Source organism: Podarcis erhardii, assembly GCF_964252035.2.
Source record: "Podarcis erhardii genome assembly, chromosome: 14".
NCBI classification, from domain to species: Eukaryota; Metazoa; Chordata; class Lepidosauria; order Squamata; family Lacertidae; genus Podarcis; species Podarcis erhardii.
In genome coordinates this window covers 29,019,984-29,037,618 of record NC_138503.1, presented here as the reverse complement: position 1 = coordinate 29,037,618, position 17,635 = coordinate 29,019,984, and the positions used below count along the sequence as shown (strand labels likewise).

At 52.1% G+C, this 17,635-nt stretch overlaps 1 protein-coding gene across 5 annotated transcripts in view; it reads right to left on the bottom strand.

Moving 5' to 3' along the window:
- SEMA4B (semaphorin 4B) overlaps positions 1–15,336 on the bottom strand; it is a 35,331-nt gene extending 19,995 nt beyond the window's left edge. The window contains exons 1-3 of one of the 5 annotated variants that reach the window (XM_081840594.1): positions 15,217–15,336; positions 13,667–13,773; positions 5,431–5,738 (exon numbers count right to left, since the gene is read on the bottom strand). In XM_081840594.1, the coding sequence (XP_081696720.1) occupies positions 5,431–5,524 (94 nt within the window). In that variant the 5' untranslated portion in view covers positions 5,525–5,738; positions 13,667–13,773; positions 15,217–15,336. Of the gene's footprint in view, positions 1–1,928; positions 2,020–5,430; positions 5,906–5,960; positions 6,085–6,276; positions 6,348–13,666; positions 13,774–15,216 lie in introns of those variants that run through there. The other 4 variants (XM_081840593.1, XM_081840596.1, XM_081840592.1 and 1 more) reach the window with 4 other exon arrangements.
- Between the last annotated feature and the right edge of the window lie 2,299 nt (positions 15,337–17,635).

Below are 17,635 nucleotides of genomic sequence, written 5' to 3'. Positions count from 1 at the left end.
TGATGACACTCAACTCCACTTCTTCTTGTCACCTGAAATCACTCTTGTGCAGGACCTCAGTATTATTTTTTAAAAACTCAAATGGAAATGGATATTGCTCCCTGACAAAAGCACAGCCCTCCATTTGGCCTTTTGTGAAATGTGATAATTAACAGCTGCTGACATTTGCTTGTGTGCTTCTGGTGATTATTTTTTTTTAAAAAAACAACCTGCATGTGCTCAGGTACAGAAAAACCTGTGTGCAGGTCCAGAATAGCACAAATATATTCCATCAATCTCTGCCCACCAGAATGTGCAGCAACAAATACCCAAACAGTGTATGGAAGAGAATGTACCAAGAAACTGGATCTGAATGGCTCATTTGCAACATGACACCCTCATCTGGAAGCGCCCCAAGATTCCTCCAAATACTACAAGACGATAAACATTCAGGAACAACATTGTTCAACTTACAGAAATCTGCTGCCTAGATTTGTCACTGCAATGAGAAGCCAGCCACATCCTGACTTCAAGGAGGCCCCAGGGAAGGATGTTCTAAGCTCTTGAAGTCACCCTCTTCACACATGATCTCTGTCTCCTGACATATAACAAGAGTGAACCATGCCTGACCCTCCCCACTCCAACACAGAGTGACAGCAAAGTCCTCCAATCAAGAGAGCAGCTCACGCAGGCCACCTCTGTAAACACTGGGAGCTCCTGCAACTGCCCTAGAAGGCAATTCTGTGCCTCTCAAGGCAAGAGAGAAGAGCTTTTCTCCATCCTGTCTCAGTTGCCCCACTTCTCCAGCCCTGTGGCCTCCCAGAAGCAGGAAGAAACTAGCTAACAAAGCTGACCACGTGCCTGGGAAGTTACTAACACTTTCGTCTCTGAGTGATGAATGGGATCTGTGATACCAAAGATTACTATTTCTCTAAGAACTGACTTCCTGGTTCCAATATAGTCTGTGTACTGGGAAGTGGGACGGCTGAGCTCCGTTGTACTGATGTTCGTGCATCCCTTGACTTTTTAAAAATTTCTTATTCCAAACATAGTTTTATTTGAGTTCATGACATCTCTTGTGTGAAGCTGAATACTGCAGCATAATACTGACAGTGAGACTGGGCCAGCATATAACAGGTGTGCTCAGAGACCTGCATTGTTTGTCGATTTGCTACCAGGCCAGGTTCAATGTGTTACAATTACTATACAAATGAAGCCCTTAATAACTTGGCACCAGTCTACCTTCGAGGTTGCCTTACCCCATATGTGACCTCTTGACCACTTTGATCTGACGAAATGGCACTGTTACAGGCGGCACATAATATCTGTTCCACATTTATAGTAACTTGATCTTTTAGGGTGGCAGCACCTACAACTTTGGAACTCCTTGCCTATTGACATTAGGCAGACGCCTTCCCTGTACTCTTTTCAGCGCCTGCTAAAAACATTTTTGTTCAGACAAGCATACCCAGACATGTTTGTTAGTTCATTGCTGCTTTCTAATTTTTTGAATGTTTTAATTGCTTTGTTAATGACCTTGCTGTTTCATTCTTTCTGTCAACCACTTCTACAATCAAGATTTTCTACAATCAAGCGCTATATAAATTTAATGAACTAAATAAATACGCCTGAATATAAAACGTCTCTGCATTAGCGCTGCCAGATTTCCCACTTCTGAGGATTCTCTGCTACTCTTGTGTTGTCCTCCAAATGCCATTGGAATAGGACTCCAAGCAACAGTGTGTGTGCACACACTCACAGAGAAAATGCAGAGGTGTGTGTTGCAAACTACAATCACGTAGCACTTGCACAATTCTGAATATCCCTTAGAAAAGCCCCAACTCACATTCACCAGCAGAGGACGGATAGTCCAACTATGGGAAAGGCAAGAGGGAAACAGCTGAGCAGGGAACGGGAGGCTTGCCTCTTGCTGGGGAACAGGCACCTACCTGCCAGTCTGGATGAGCCAGCTTCCGCAGGATGGTGATCCGTGGGCACCAGCAGAGCACACATCTGTGACTCCATACCTCGTCACAGGGTTGGGCAGTCTCTCGCCCTCGCTTGTGACCCAGAAGGGGCAGAGGCTGGCAGAGGGCCACTCCCACCAGTCTATCCAATCCAGGAATTTCCTGGTCTGGACTCCAAAGTATTACACACAACTCTGTTGCTGCAGCAGCTCTCTAGGAAATGAGTGAATATGAGGGGAAGAACTGGGCTGCCAAGTTACTACACCAGCAAAAGAGAGTCCAAAGGCACAACCAAAAGACAACAGTGTCCATGAAAAGGACCGGCTGTGATGCACAGTCCTTTAGGGACACACACCTATGATCAAGCAAGAGGAATTCAGGACATGGTGCTGTAGGGTTCAACATCTCCATAGACACTGAATACAAAGTCCTAAGAAGAATGTGGCTGCTGGATCAGGCCAAAGGGGGTCCATGTAGCTCAGCATCCAGTTCCCCCAATGGCCAACCAGACGCCCCAACCAGACCTGAGCGCAATGGTAGCAACTCTCCCCAACCTAGCATTTAGCAACATTCTGTTGCCAACAGCGGAGGGAAAGCATAGCCATTGTGGCTGGTAGCCACTGGCACCATGAATTTGATATCCTCCTCCATGAATTTGTCTAATCATCTCTTAAAGTCTCCATAAGAATGTAAAATCAGGCCAATGGCCCATCTAGTCCAGCATCCTCTTCTCACAGTGACCAACCAGGTCCCTGTGGGATTTGGGAACCAGCAGGATTTGAGCACAAGAGAACCCCCTCCCTCGCCTGCAGTTTCCAGAAACTGGCATTCAGAAGTATTGCTGTCTCTAACTGTGGTGGCAGAGCACAGCTATCATGGCTAGTAGCCATTGACAAGCCACCTCCATTAAAAACTATAATAATAATAATAATAATAATAATAATAATAATAATAATAATAATTTATTATTTGTACCCCGCCCATCTGGCTGGGTTTCCCCAGCCACTCTGGGCGGCTTCCATAAAAACCAGAAATACACTAAAATATCACAGATTAAAAACTTCCCTGAACAGGGCTGCCTTAAGATGTCTTCTGAATGTCAGGTAGTTATTTATCGCTTTGACATCTGATGGGAGGGCGTTCCACAAGGCGGGTGCCACTACCGAGAAGGCCCTCTGCCTGGTTCCCTGTAGCTTTGCTTCTCGTAATGAGGGAACCGCCAGAAGGCCCTCGGCGCTGGACCTCAGCGTCCGGGCAGAACGATGGGGGTGGAGACGCTCCTTCAGGTATACTGGTAAACTGAAAAAGTTGTTGGCCATCACTGCCTCCTGTGGGAGTGAGTTCCACAGTTTAACTATGCACCTGCCCTGAACCTCAAACTGTGAAGCTTCGCTAGAAAAAAACTGCCCCCTCTTTCCCTTGCAAGCTGTGGGAAGGGAGGGAAGGAGATGCAACAGCTTGTCTGAACTGACTGCAGATGCTTCCAGCTTGGGTCCTCCAGGACATGACAGGTCTTCCTTACTGCTGGAGTGGCCAACTGGCTCCTGTGAGAGGAGTAACAGCAAGAGGGAGCAGAGTCTTCTAAACTCCAACCTCTACCTGGTCAGCAAGAGGCGTTTCCAGGTAGAGGCACCCAGGTGAGCCCATCTCATTTCCCAGTGGCTTATTCCTGAACAAAGCCCTGTGAAGCATCCTTATCAGAAGGGATTGTTTTTGAGGTCATATAGGGCTGTGTCCTGTGATGAGCGCTTCCTATGGGCAAGTTGTCACTTGATGTGGCAGCTGTCGGAGGGGCAGGTGCCTCTTCCTCAAACCCACTCAACCTGCACACCTGGCCTTGTGTTGGAAGAAGCAAGCTGCAAGCTGAGACAGCACTTTGTTGCCTTGTGCACGCACACACCCAACCAAGGCCGGAGGAAATAGCAGCCACCCCAAAGTCTGCCCACTAGATGGGTGTTCTGTCTTATACACAATTTTTCTAAGCAGTTATTTGCTACTAATCCCCTCCATAAACCATCTCCCCATATGATAATTAATGGTTTTCACAAAAGAAAGTATTTCAGGGAGACCACAGGTGAGTCTGTTGGGACCATTCGGGTCACCCACTGCAGCTGGCACCTGGCTGGCACATGCACAGGAGAAGGCCCCAATCCTTCCCCGGATCTCTGGAGGTCCCCAGTAGCTACCCAGCCTCTATTTCATCAGCTCCACTGAAGCAAAATGCAGTTGCCAGAAAAGCTTGTTGGGGCAGGTCCCGCCACCTTCAGACAAACCTGAGAGAGGGAGGGTGCTTAGGTCCCTCCTTCTCTTCCTCCTGCCCCCTGCTGGTCTGGGGAGCAACAAAAACACAGCACAGGGAGAGTGGGGACTGCAGGGGACTGCTGTGGATGTGGGGTAGCAGCAGAGGCCTTGACTGACCACAGAAGTGGTTGCAGTGACCTCCCAGGGGAGGAAGGTCCTTCACTGCCCAGGCCCTATGGAGCAAGAGATGTTGGGGCAGTCACTGTAGGACCCCCTGGAATGTGAGAGGCTGGCAGCTACTCTTGCTCTGGCAATGAATGGCAGTGCCCAGGGGACAGGGAGCCCCCTTCTCAGGCTCAGCCCAGGACTGCTGCAGGGTCAGCTGGACTCCCCTTCAGCTCCAAAAGACCCCATCCACACAGACATCAGCTGTCTGAAGCCACAGTTTCCCTGGGGACATGCTCAGGAGCCCCTGGCCAAAGCCCCCAATGGATCAAAGGGGGTTGGCACTAGATGGGCTGGAAAACAAAGCCCTGGCCAGGATGCTATTGATGCCACCCACCCACCAGGGTGCAAGACATGTGTAGCTTTCATATGGATGCTGGTCACCCAGTCCGGCCATGGGCCAAATCAGGCCCAGCTCCTGATTTCATGGAGCGGCACTGCTCTCCAGTCAAGGAACCCTTTCCTAAGGTGAGAAGTTGGGTTCTCAACCTTGGGTCCCCAGATGTTTTTAGCCTACAACTCCCATGATACCTAGCTCACAGGACCAGTGGTCAGGGATGATGGGAGTTGTAGGCCAAAAACATCTGGGTACCCAAGGTTGAGAAAGGCTGGATGGTCTTGGTGGCCCCCTTTCAAGGCTTCTGACACCAATGGGGAGACCAAAAGTGCCATGGCAGTCCTCGCGGCATCGAGGAAGAAGCTCAAAGGGGAAACCTCTTCACGGAGCCTCTCGGGGTGTGTGTGTCAGTATTAGAGGTGCTTTACAAAGAGGAGAAGGAAAAGACCCTGGGCTCCGCGCCCTCGAGCTCCCGTAAGATACTAAAACACCCCATCAGCCTGCGGAGATCTCCTTCTCCCCACCCGCAGCGTGAAATATCAGCGCCCCCCACCAACCAGACCCCGAAGGGGCAGGCCGAGACAGCAGCGTCGGTCCGGTCCCCCGCCGTTTCCCCGGCCAGGAGCATCCCTCGACGGGGCCTCCGCTGTGGCTGGGCCGCCCCCGACCTCTCAGGCTTACCGAGGGGCAGACTCAGGCGCGGCACCGGCTCCTCTTCGGCAGCGGCAGCCAGGAGCGCTCCCAACAGCAGCAGCGCCGACTTCCGGAGCCCCATGGCGCAGTGGGTCCGAGGGGAGCGGGGCCTGGGCAGCAGCAGCGGCGGGCTGCGGAGCGTCGGAGGCTTTGCTCGCTCGACCAGGCAGGCAGGCGGATCAAGTTGCAAAACTTCGGAGCTGCTCGGACTGCTGCTCTTTCTGGTTCCTCCTCCCCCGTCGGGGCGGGAGTGGCCGCGCCTCCGCCCCCTCCCTCGGGAAGAGACAGGTCCGGACCTGAGAGAGAGGGAGAGGGAGAGGGAGAGGGAGGAGGAGGAGATGTGGGTGAAGCTCCGAGGGCCGGCCCCGCCCGAACATCTTTCCCCGGCCGTTGAAAGCAGCCCTGAACGTCCCTTTGCTAATCTCTCCCAGAACCGCACCACCCCCATGCGGTTCCTCCTTCTCCTCCTCTCTCCCGCCCTCCAAAACTGAAGCCCCAATCCCGAGCTAGGCAGCTACCCTCGTTGGGGCTTCGCATGGCGGTGCCGTCGAACCAAAGCACGCGACAGCTTTAGCACCCATGGGTGCCCCCCCCCGCCAACCCCAAAACTGCAACCCAAAACAAAAGAGCCTCTTGGGCCCAAGGCAACCTCCCTCCCTCCGGGGCACTATGACAAAGACAGCCCCACCTCCACCCCCCTCTCCTTCCAACTCTTCCTTGGGCTCCATGCCTGCTTCTCCCAGGAGCTAAGCTGAATGGGGGCATCTCAAGAACACCCCACTGGGGAGAAGCAAGGGGTGGAAGTGTCCGCATGCCCCCTGCACTGGGCCAGACCTCCCTGGCAGCTCCTCTGCCCTGTGGGCATTGTTGAACTCTGGGCTAATCTCCATGCTCTCCTGGGCACCGTGCCCACCCCGCCCTGGCAGAGCGCCCAGGCAGGGCTGGCAAACAGAGAGGGAGAGACACAGAGGCTGTGGGGCCAACCAGCAGGGCAGCCTCAGAGAGGCAGGCCTGCAACAGGATCCTGCCTGTTCCCCTGGCAACTGGCCCGCTGCTCTGAGCCTGCCCTGAGCACCTGGCTCTGCCCAGTCTGACCTCCTTCTCCTCCTGGGTTGCAACTCCCTCTGGTGCATCAGCAGTGAATGGCTGAGAGTCCACCCTAACAGCTGCCTGGGTCAGGGACCACTGAACACCTCTCTCTCCACCAGCAGGGTGGAAGTAAAACATGAAATATCAACACCATCATTACAACACTCCCAAGCAGGGATCACACCCCTTTCCTTAATTTTGTTTATGTAAAATCTTATCCGGAATGAGCTGAATCTCTTAACACAGACTGCATCTGCCTTGGAGGGTGGAGCCTTGAAGATTATCATGTCCCAGTGGCAGTGCCAGATTTATGTATAGGCTGAAGCCTACTTAGGGGGCCTCACCAGCCTGCCCTCTCCCCAGTGCCTCAGTCTCCTCTCTCCCAAAATTGCAAACCCAAGACTTCATGCGAGGGCAGGCCTCTAAGTCTAGGGGGCCTCGCCAGCCTGCCCGCTCCCCAGTGCTGCAGTCTCCCCTCTCCCAAAATAGTAAACCCTCTTTAACCGCAGTCTGGGTTGGTGGCCATCACTGCCTCCTGTGGGAGCAATTTCTGTAGTTTGACTAAGCACTGCGTGAAGAAGTGCTTTTTCTTATCTGTCTTCAGTCTCCCAACATTCAGCTCCATTGATGCCCACTAGTCTTTCTTGCCCCTCCAGTTTCCACAGTAACTATTTATTGAGGAACTCTCCCATGCTGATCCTGATGCCAAGACCCATGGTTTGGGGCGGGGCAGAGGTGGGGGACCACTTGATTGAGCATCCTATATATCTATATTTGTTAAACAAACAACAGACAATAAATTAAAATGGCGACTATAATATTAGCTGAATGCGTTTCCTGTCTTCTGTCTGTTGCTGAATTGTCTGGTTTAATATTTTAGAGTTTTTTTGTATATAAAGTGTTTCACCTAAGAATAAATGGATTAATTCCTTGTCTATGGCTGTACAAAAGCTGTAACAAACAATAGAAAGTTCTATGGGCCTTGACTTGCAAATGGCAACCCCTGTACTGAGCTGAGTTTCCTGGTCAGCTTGTTTGGACATGTTTATTTTTAATTCTTAATGCTTTAATTGTGTGCCAGTTTTTTCTTCTTCTGTAATATGCTATTGACTAGATGGTTTCTGAAGGTTCTTCTGCCTCTGCCCTGGGTGCACTTTTAGGCCGATCCCTCTGCCTTTCAGAAGGTGACCTGGGAAGCCTAATCCTGCATCACATAAGCTTTAAGATGCCAGTGTGCAGCTCTGCTCTGCTTCCAAACGGAATGTGCTGCCCAGTGCAAAGGAGGGCTCAGGGCCTGCTTGCTTATGAGTTCCGCATTGGTTTGGAACAAGACAGAGAACTAGGTGAACCTGTGGTGTGACCCAGCTGCTGCTGGAGGCAGGCTCTTCGGATGTTCTTCAGACTAGAACTCAACCCCTCCATCAAGAATAATTAGAGAGCTGAAGCTTCCTAGCTTAAACCACAGCTGCAATCTGCGGTGCACATGGGCCTGCTTGCCTGCCTTGGAAGGTTCCCCAGAAATGTCAGGACAAAATGCAGCTGTTGGGCTGGGACTGGCTCTAGAGAGGACCCGTGGCCACCAGGCTGCTGCCCATCCATTTCTGGGCACAATTCAAAGTGCTGCCCATTAAAGGCCTGATGTCATCTCAGTGCCAGGCAAAGGACTTCTGCATTTCCTTACAGCTTTAAGCTGTAAACTGGCTATGGGTTTTTGTTTTGTTTTGCTGCTTTATTTTTTATTACTGCTGGTTTTATATTTATTGCTACGTGTGTCTGTTTTCAATTATACTGTTGGAAGCCACCCTGGGGGCTTTTATGTAATAGCAGCTTTGCAATATCAGGCAAGCACAGCTGTGGATCTTTCCTCCTCCTCACAGATAAGCTCACCTGGACTTTATGATTGTCACCTGAGCCGTCCAGTAGAAGCCCTCTGAAGTCCGGTGGGTGGGAATTGTGGAGAGAGAGAGAGGACCCAGCGCAGTGCCCACCTCAGCATCTGCAACCAAGACTCTCATCTAGTGCTGATGTCCTTTGGGTGGCAGGCAAAGATGCTCTTATTGCTCACCCAACATATTTTGGAGCTGGTTTTAACTGAAGTCCTCTTCAGGCACTACAGTGGTACCTCGGGTTACATATGCTTCAGGTTACAGACACTTCAGGTTACAGACTCCACTAACCCAGAAATAGTACCTCGGGTTAAGAACTTTGCTTCAGGATTAGAACAGAAATCGTGCTCCAGCAGCGCGGCAGCAGTGGGAGGCCCCATTAGCTAAAGTGGTGCTTCAGATTAAGAATTGTTTCAGGTTAAGAACGGACCTCCGGAACGAATGAACGTAACCAGAGGTACCACTGTATTTAGTCCCTTCCTTCTGATGCAGGAAGCCTCCTGCACTGGGGGAGCATATGTGGGGAGCCTCCATGAGCACAGGAAGCTCCTTGCTTCAGGCATAGCAGTCAAACGAGGGAGAAGCTAGAAGGAGCTGAGCAATGATTTGGCAGTGCTGTTCCATTATGTGTGTGCTTCTTCTTCAGGGCAGTAATGCCTAAAGATGGTATGTGTTGTATTGTTGTGTTGTATTTTGAGTTTTTATTTATTCAAATATTTATAACCCACCTTCTAAAAGTTGTTCACATGCTGTTTTAAGCTCATAAAGACAGCAGCAATTTCAATAGAACCACTAATTTTAAAAGAAATTCAAGCACAGCATATGAAATAATCAAACACAGGCTGGAACAGAAACATCTTCAGAGCTTCCTTAAAGGCTATCAGTGTCCAAGATGTACATCTCTCCCTGGAGAGAGGCTTCCAGAGATGAGGGATCTCCACTCAAAAGGCCCTGTCCCTGCTGCCCACCAATCTAACCTCTCCTACTGGCAGGCCAGACCTCAGGACTTCAGGCACTGATCTCAACGTTCAGGTGGGCAAACAGCCCTACAGGTAACCTGGTCCTAAACGGTTTAAGACCTTGAAGACCAAAACCAGCACCTTGAACTGGGCACAGGAATGAACAGGCAGTCACTTTAACCAGTACAGTATAGGTGTGATATAACCTCAGCTGCCACTTTCTATAACCATTACAGGTTCAAAACCACCTTCAAAGACAGTCCCACCCAGAGCACCTTGGAACAAGTATGAGCAATTTCATTAGCAAAATGCAAAGCCAACTGGTCATGGCAGACCCTGCAAGGCTCCAGATGCTGACCCAGCAGGCCTGAGATGTGTGTATCCCCAACCATAGCAAAAAAATTACCGTACTCCATTAGCTTTCATTTCACAAGTCAGTTGCCCTGAGAGGTTTTAGAGCTGAAGCAAAGGGTGGGATACCATCACTTTGAACAAATAGAGGCTGTACTTCAGGAAATGAGAATCCCCAAGTCACCTATGCACAGAACTCTATCCCCCCCCTCTCTTTCTGCTTCCCTTCCACTTCCAGCAACCATAGCACCCTTGTGGGGTGGTTCTAAGAATTAAGAAGCGCCCTGAGCTCTGGGAAGCCCTGTCTGAAGGAGAAATCTTTTGGCATTGCCTGCATTTAAGTCCCCCACCCCTTCCAGTGGGTAGTGGCAGCTCTGCCAAGGATGGTGGCGAAGGAATCATTTGCTCATGCCCAGCACTCAGCCTTTGCATCTTAAAGGGAGAAGCAGAGAGGGAGACATGCTTGTGGCAGAGAACATGGCTCCTGTGGCCTTCCAGTTCACATATAATGCAGTTCCTGAGCATCATGGCAGGAACCGCCACGTGACTTTCAGAAAGGAAGATCTCCCAATCTTGCCTTGAACTCAGTGCAGATATTTGCTCTCTCAACTCTTCCAGGGAAATTATGACACTGGGAGCCCTGGCAGGGGCCCATCCACACCCTGTCTTTGCACAAAAAGGGAGTATACAGAACCATCACCTCTCCCCTCACTTTAGGAAAACAAACTGTGCAGCAAGAGGAGCAAGCACTCGAGGAGATGGGGGAGGGTTTCAATGCATAGGCTTGGCCCTAAACAAAAAGGATTCCCCCTGATTCCCCTTCTTTGGGGCGCTGGGACAGTTGAGCAGGCTTCTTTCCTCCCAAACACAGCTGTCAGGAGGGAGAGGAGGATGAAGAGGGTCCAGGTGGGACTCTGCTCAGGAGCCCCCTCGAGGACCTGCTCGCTGCATCCGTCCAGCAGTAACCACGGCAACCCGTGATGAATGCCTGCCACTTGGTTTGCCATGGCAACGGAGGAGCATGAGAGAATGGCCCCCGGGAACTAGCAAGGGTCGAGGTGGTGGGTCAATGAGCATTGGCATCAGCACGGGGAGGATCAGGGGCCCAGTGGAGCGAAGTGGGGGAGAGAGAGAGGCGGGGGAGGAAGTGGGGGAGGAGGAAAGGCAGTGGCTGTTTTCCTCTTCCCAGAGGGAGGGTGGCCAAGATGTGGCTCTGGATTGGTCCCAAGCAAACGGCGGTGGCAGCAGCACCCATTGCAAAAGGAGGGAGGCAAAGCCCTGGCAGCCAGGACAAAAGCAGCTTGGGAGAGAGGCCAACTTCACCCCAGGACTCCCCTTTCCTGGGCTGAGAGATGGAAGGAAGGAGCAAAGCTCTCCAAGGGCAGCCAGTGGCTGGGAGAGAGGAGGGGGCTAGAGGGCTTGAAGCCAAACATCCCAGCGCTTCTGCCCTTCCCTTTGCAATCCTGCACTTTGCCTGCAGAGGTGCTCAGGCATCTCCAGCGGCAGGTGGGTTTCTAATACTGTTTATCGTTACACAACCCCACCACTGAAACAACTGCATCAATTCAACTGGGCAGAGGCAATGGATAAATGGGGGGGGGGAGCTGGCCACCCATGCCTGGAGTAAGGAGGCACCCTTGTGGGCTTGGGTCCTTTTCTTCCATCTACAGACCTCACAGCCACACCCCCGTGCTAGGGCTCCTTGCTTGTTGTGGACTAGCACCTTGGGGAGCCTCCTGTTGGCTGGGAGGGCAAATGTCAAAGTGTGCATGCACTTCTTCCCTATCAAAAAGGCAGTTAGTCCCCTGCTGAGCCTTCTCTTGGACTCTCCTCCACTTCCAGACATTAGGAAAGGAAGCCTGGAGGCTGAGATTCCAGGTGGCTGCCCAGGTGGCTAGCTAGCTGGGAGACCTCTGGGCCTGAGAAAAATGCAGCCAGCCAGCTTTGCTTGGCCCAGGTCTATTGTCGTGCCCTGGGATTTGGGAGGAAGGGATCTTTTTGGAAGCCAGCTGATCAAGCACACAATCAATGGTGTCATTTGATCTCCTAGCTCAGGGCAGGGCCCAGATCTGGTTGCAGGCAGGGGCAGGTAGCTGGGAGACCAGCCTGTAGAAGCTGGGTAGGAGCTCAGCACTGGCCCTTTCAGCCTTCAGACAAGGGAAGGGCAAGCCCATGCCCTGTTGCCTATATAGGATCCAGGTGCTGTGTTGGGGGTGGGGGAGACTGAGCCCCTGCAAAGTATTGCGAGACAGACCACCATGTGCCATATGACCTGCTGCACCCCCTCCACCACTGCCTGCCCTCAGGGACTCTCCCACATTGAAAGTGCATGACTCTCCCCAAAGAATCCTACAGTTTAAGGGTGCTGAGAATTGTAGCTCTCTGAGGATAACTACAGGATTCTTTGGGGAAAACCGTGCACTTTCAATGTGTATGGGGTGGGTGTGACCCACTGCAGTGCTGGGTGCTAATGCTGAAGCAAGAACCAGCCACTGGTCCAGTCGGATGACCCAATGTAGACCTTCAGATGCCTCCTCTCCTCCCTGGGAGAAAAAACTCTCCCCAATCACTGCCAACCAGGCTGGCTGGGACACACATGAGCAAGTGCCTTCTTGGGTTGCCTCTTCCTTGCCCAGTACTGTCAGCATGCATGTGGGGAGCAGCTCAGAGGAGCCATGTCCTAAGTCAAGATGCTCTGTGCCCTCCTCCCATGGCAGAGAGACCCAGCAAGGGCCACTGATGACTCCAAAGAGTGCAAGCAGGCTGCCAGGGAGGCTGTTCCTCTTTGCAACTGCAACTGATGTTAGAATCCGCCCCCCTAAGGTCACAGCATTCCCACAGAGGGTTGTGCAGTCATGGCTGCTGCCAGTTCCTGGAGGGCACCAAGGGTGGCAGAAACAAAGGCAGGTGGAGGGAGAGATTCAGCCACATAAAACAAAACAGCAATTCTGTAAGGTAGCTCCCATGGGCAAATGCCAGGCCATCAGCACCACAGCAGGGCCCACAATCTCATGATTATCGGCTTGTGGTAACAGAGAGGTTGGGATTTATTTAATTTTTTTGCTGGTGGCACCAGTGTTGTGGAATGCCTTCTCTGATGAAATTCGAGACACCCCATTACCGTTGGCATTCTGCCACCACCTGGTTACACACCTGCTTTGGTAAGCCTTTCCCTGAACTTGAACTTGTGGTTTTATTGTTTTCACTGCTTTTTTCAAACTGTCTTTCATTGTCATGCTTTCTAAATTGTTTGTTTCATTGTAAATTCAAATTAAGGGTGTTTTGATGCCGCTGTGTACTCTGCATATTGGTTTTGTAAAATGCTTAGAAACCATTTTGGCATCTACACGGTATATAAATTAATAAATCATCACCACCACAGACACTCCTCCCTGCTTCTAGCTTTCCAATAAAGCCAAGGGAAAAATACTCTGACCTGGTGGTTCCAGGCTACTTCCTTTATTTCCGTTGATGCCCTGGTGGAAGTTGAGTTGTTCTCAAACATTTTGGTGGGGAGGTTGGAGAAAAGGAAGGAAATGTCTGCCACCCTAAAAACATGATGACTCCCAATCCCTTCTCCCTTCCCCCCTCCCAACACACACACTACCCTTAAATAGCTCTGGATATTGTCAGAAAGAAAGATATGTGGCTGTGAGCTGCCTCCCACCACATGACACCAGGGGAAGCCCTCCCCAATAATCCTGGTGGATCCCACTATTGTAGGTTGGGGTTCACAGAATGGCACTTGGCCAGGGAAGGCCCCAAATTCATTGCGGGGGGACCTTTTTTGCAGGCAGGTTCCCTCATTGATTGCCCAGCCTTTCCCAGAAGATGCCAAATACCCTCTTGGCTGGCAGCTGCTTTGACTTCTTTGCCCATTTGTCAATCCTTCATCTCATAAAGGAAGCACATGAGCTGACAGGCTGAGCTGACACTCACCTCCTTCAGCTCTGAGCAGCTGGCATGGGTGTGAAGATGCAAGGAACTAGTTTCACCTGGCTGGGAGGCCAGCGATGCTGAGGTCAGCTGGGGCTTTCAGAATGGACCTAGGAGAGAGGGAGAAGGAAATAAGGTTTTAAATATGAAAATTCTCAACCAAGTCAGAATAGTTGAAAGATGTGGTCAATCTCAGCCTTCCCCAGCCTGAAGCTCTCAAGATGTCATGGCCCACTGACAGGAAGCGCAAAGTTCTCTGCAACATGGGCAGCTGGTGCAACAGGAAAGAGGTTTTGGGGATGATTGGTATTTGTTTATTGCATTTCTATCCCAGCTTTTCCTCCAAGGAGCTCAAGGTGGTGTGCATGTGGATCCCTGATCCACAACAACCATGTGTTGATAGACAGTACCTGGCCCAATGAGCTTCATGGGGATTTGAACCTTGGTTTCCCGGGGTCCTAGTCTGACACACTAATCTGTTGTTGGACTACAACTTCCATCATCCCTGACCACAGGTGCTCTAGCTACGAATATTGGGAGTTGTAGTCCAACAACAGACAGGGCCTCAAGTTTGAGAGAATTAATTGAGGAGGAGTGAACCATATACACTACCTTGAACTCACTGGAGAACAAGATTGAATATAAAAGCAATTAAAAAATATGTTCCTATAAAGCAGGTGCTCTCCTAGGGTTCTGGGGGTACAGTCTCTCTCTTTCCTTCCCTCCTTTTCTCTTTCTCTCTCCGCCGCCCCCCTGTGGCAGACAGTCCTTCCGAAATGCACTTTTGTTCACAGCTTCTGTGGCAAAATCTGAGTTGGCAAGCATGCTCTATCCAAGACAGATACAAACATTTGTTAATGGGTGCCCAGATTGGCAGCACAGCCTGGTGTGGGGGAACAGCAGATGAAGGGTTTTGCAAATGCAGGCGATATGGTGAGCGGGGGCCATTAGAACCCCGCTTGTGATGCCTTCCTCTCTTGCCTCAGGGTGGCCCTTGAGGGCTGGCTGTGTGGTGACGGGGTCTGGTCCAGCGCCTTGCTGAGATGGGTGGGGCACGTGGGCATCAGGTTGTTTTGATTGCCAAGGGCCACGGCTGAACCCGAGTTCAGGAGGGGTCAGTCCCAGTACAAGCTCTGTTGGTTGTCACATCCCCAGCCTAAGGCTAAACTTGGGGGGGGGGGCGCGCCAGAGGGGCCATCACTTGCACCCCTCCAATGTTGAAAAGAGCCATTCAGACGGCCATACACACACCCCAAATCTTGGAAGCCGTTTAGCTATATAGAATGCTTCTGCCGCTCCCACGCTAAATTTCGATGATAACTGCAGGGGCTTTCTCTTGGGGGGGCCCCGCAAAATTCCTGGCGCGCTATTGTGCCAGGGAAGAGGGGCTTCCCTCCGCCTGCCCTGCCTCTGCCGGGAAAAAAAGACTCTCGGCACATGGGCAGAGGCACTGTCTGTCTTGGCTGCTAACAGGTCTCGGGGCTGAGTCCCGTCCCAGAGCCAGCCTTTGAAGGCAGAGACACCCCCGGCCCGCCCGCCTCTCTCTCTCTCACCTCCTGCACAGACGCGACCCCTTCTCCCCGGCCCCAGCCTCTTCTGCCGTGGCCCGCCGTCGCCTTTCTTTGTGGTGCGTCCCTCCCTGTCTGTGCCGGAATCGCGGGGCGCCGTCGGGGTGGGGGGAGGGATCGGGGCGGTGCTTCCAGAACAAGTGGTGACATCAAGAAAGGGAGGAGATGGGGGGGGTTGAATACGGGGAGGGGTCCACACAATGCAGAGGCGGGGGTGTGGCGGGCTGGTCGGAGGCTGGGGAGGGGGCGGGACCCCGAAATGTCACCCAGCCCCCCTGGACAGAATCGCCTCCTACCCCTATGCCAGGTAAGCACGATCCTCACCCCGGTCAGCCGAAGATGCTGCAAAAGAAGGTCCCTTTGAAACAGCAATAGAGACCCCCTGCGCCCCCGTTGTCGGTTCCTGGCCAAATCAGTGGAGGAAACGAGCAAGGCGCGCGTTAATCTCTACCAGGGGAAGTGGAAGAGAGAGAGGTGCGGGGCTGATTCTTGGCATGGGGGAGCGGGATTCCCTTCTGACCACCGCTCGGACCAGCGAGTAGCGGCAGCCCCAGGGCTGTATTGAGGACAGCAGCAGGAGCCCCGCCCCCCGATTTTGGCTTCCTCCCCGCTCCCAGGTTGGGTCGAGTTCAAATCCTTCCCCTCCCCCGCCCATAGCATTCCCTGCTGCATATTAGCATGACTGTAAGCCGCTTGCGGGCAGAGACCGCTCCCTTCCATTTCCTTATGCAACTCGATCAATGGCCTCCAGGGGGCGCTCCTGCAGGGAGGATTTTCCAGAATGAGGAATTAAGCGAAGGGATTCCCGAAGGTGAAAGCAAGTGGCGCCGCCACGGAGCGAGGGAGCAGCGCCCTCTCGTGGACAATGGCGGGGTGCGCATGGAGACCTATAAGGCGGTTGGTTCCTGGAGGGGCGCCTTTGTTCATCCAGGGAAGCCCCTACAACAGGGGTCAACAAACATTTTCAGCAGGGGGCCGGTCCACTGTCCCTCAGACCTTGTAGGGGGCCGGACTATATGTTGCCTTGATTATGACCCACATTTTTGGCAAAAACCCTTATTGGGACTAACCCCAAGGTTGCCCAAATGTGATTTTTTTTTTTTGGGGGGGGTGTTCCTTCATACACCCACGCTGCTTCCTTTGCGTTTTACACGTTGACAGCTATTATTTCTCTCGTAAGGCAGGGTGGGGGGCTGAGGGAAGCGCACCATTTCTGTCAGCCCTGGAGAGTGTTTGTGCATGTGTGGGTGAAGGAATAGCCGTTGGCCACGCTAAGTCAGGCCAGTGCCGCTCAAGCAAAAACGTTCTTCTCCCCACGTGGGGGAAGACGAGGCGGCGGCAGCTATTTACCTTTCCCTGGATCACACCGTGTAGCTAACGAGCGGCCTCCCCAGCAGAGCGCAGAACTGCTTTGGAGCGCAGCTGCCCCCGTGCTCCCTGCTGCCTTGGGCGGGGAGCACTGTCGCCACAGACACCAGCGGGCGTCGCTCCCGAGGCGCCTCCAAGCCCCTGCCGCCGCAACTGCCAGTTGCCGGCAGCTCCATGGTGGAAATCCCCACCCCCACCCTGGAAGACAAGACTGGTGCGTGTGCATGACAGATGAAGAAGGGGCTTGTCTTGAGCAGCCACTCACCTCACTTTTGACCCCCAAGCCTGGCTGAGTCGCAAAAACCATCATGTGCACACACGCGCTATGCCGGCTGTCTGGATTCCCGGAGCGTCCACAGGCCGGATCTAGAAGGCAATGGGGCCTGATCTGGCCCACGGACCTTAGTTTGCCCACCCATGCCCTACAAGGACAGGTGTCTGTTTCAGTGATATTCCTCGGCAAAATGCCAGCAGCGGAAGAAAGGAAAGCGACATTGACTGTCTTTGGCTTCCAGCTCAAACCCACTAAGAAGTATGCCAAGAAAACCAGCAAAATAAAACGAAGGTTAAAGAGCAAAATGTGTCCTGAGCTGTATTGGTTCATGCAAGGAAGAGAACACCTCCAAATCACAAGAGAGCAACCCCTTCACTAGGAGAAAGGGCAGGAGGGAGGGAGGGAGGGAGATTCCAGGTTCTCCAGGCCGGTTGTAAAGCAAAAGACGGAAAAGGGAAAGTAACAGAGACACAGGAAGTGTCCTTCCCGGAACCAGACTATTGTTCCATCTAGCTCAGCACTGTCTACACGGACTAGCAGAAGCTCTCCAGGGTTTCAGACAGGGTTATCTCCCATCCTTACCTGGAAATGCCACCAGAGATTGAGCCTAGGACATTCTGTATGCAAAGTGGATAACGACGATGATAATGATAAACTGTTTCCTTAAATATTGTGCTTATCTTTCTTTTTCTTGATGTATAAAACACTATAAATAAAGTGAGATTACCTGAAGGAAAGCCTTCTCCTGTATGTACTAGCCCA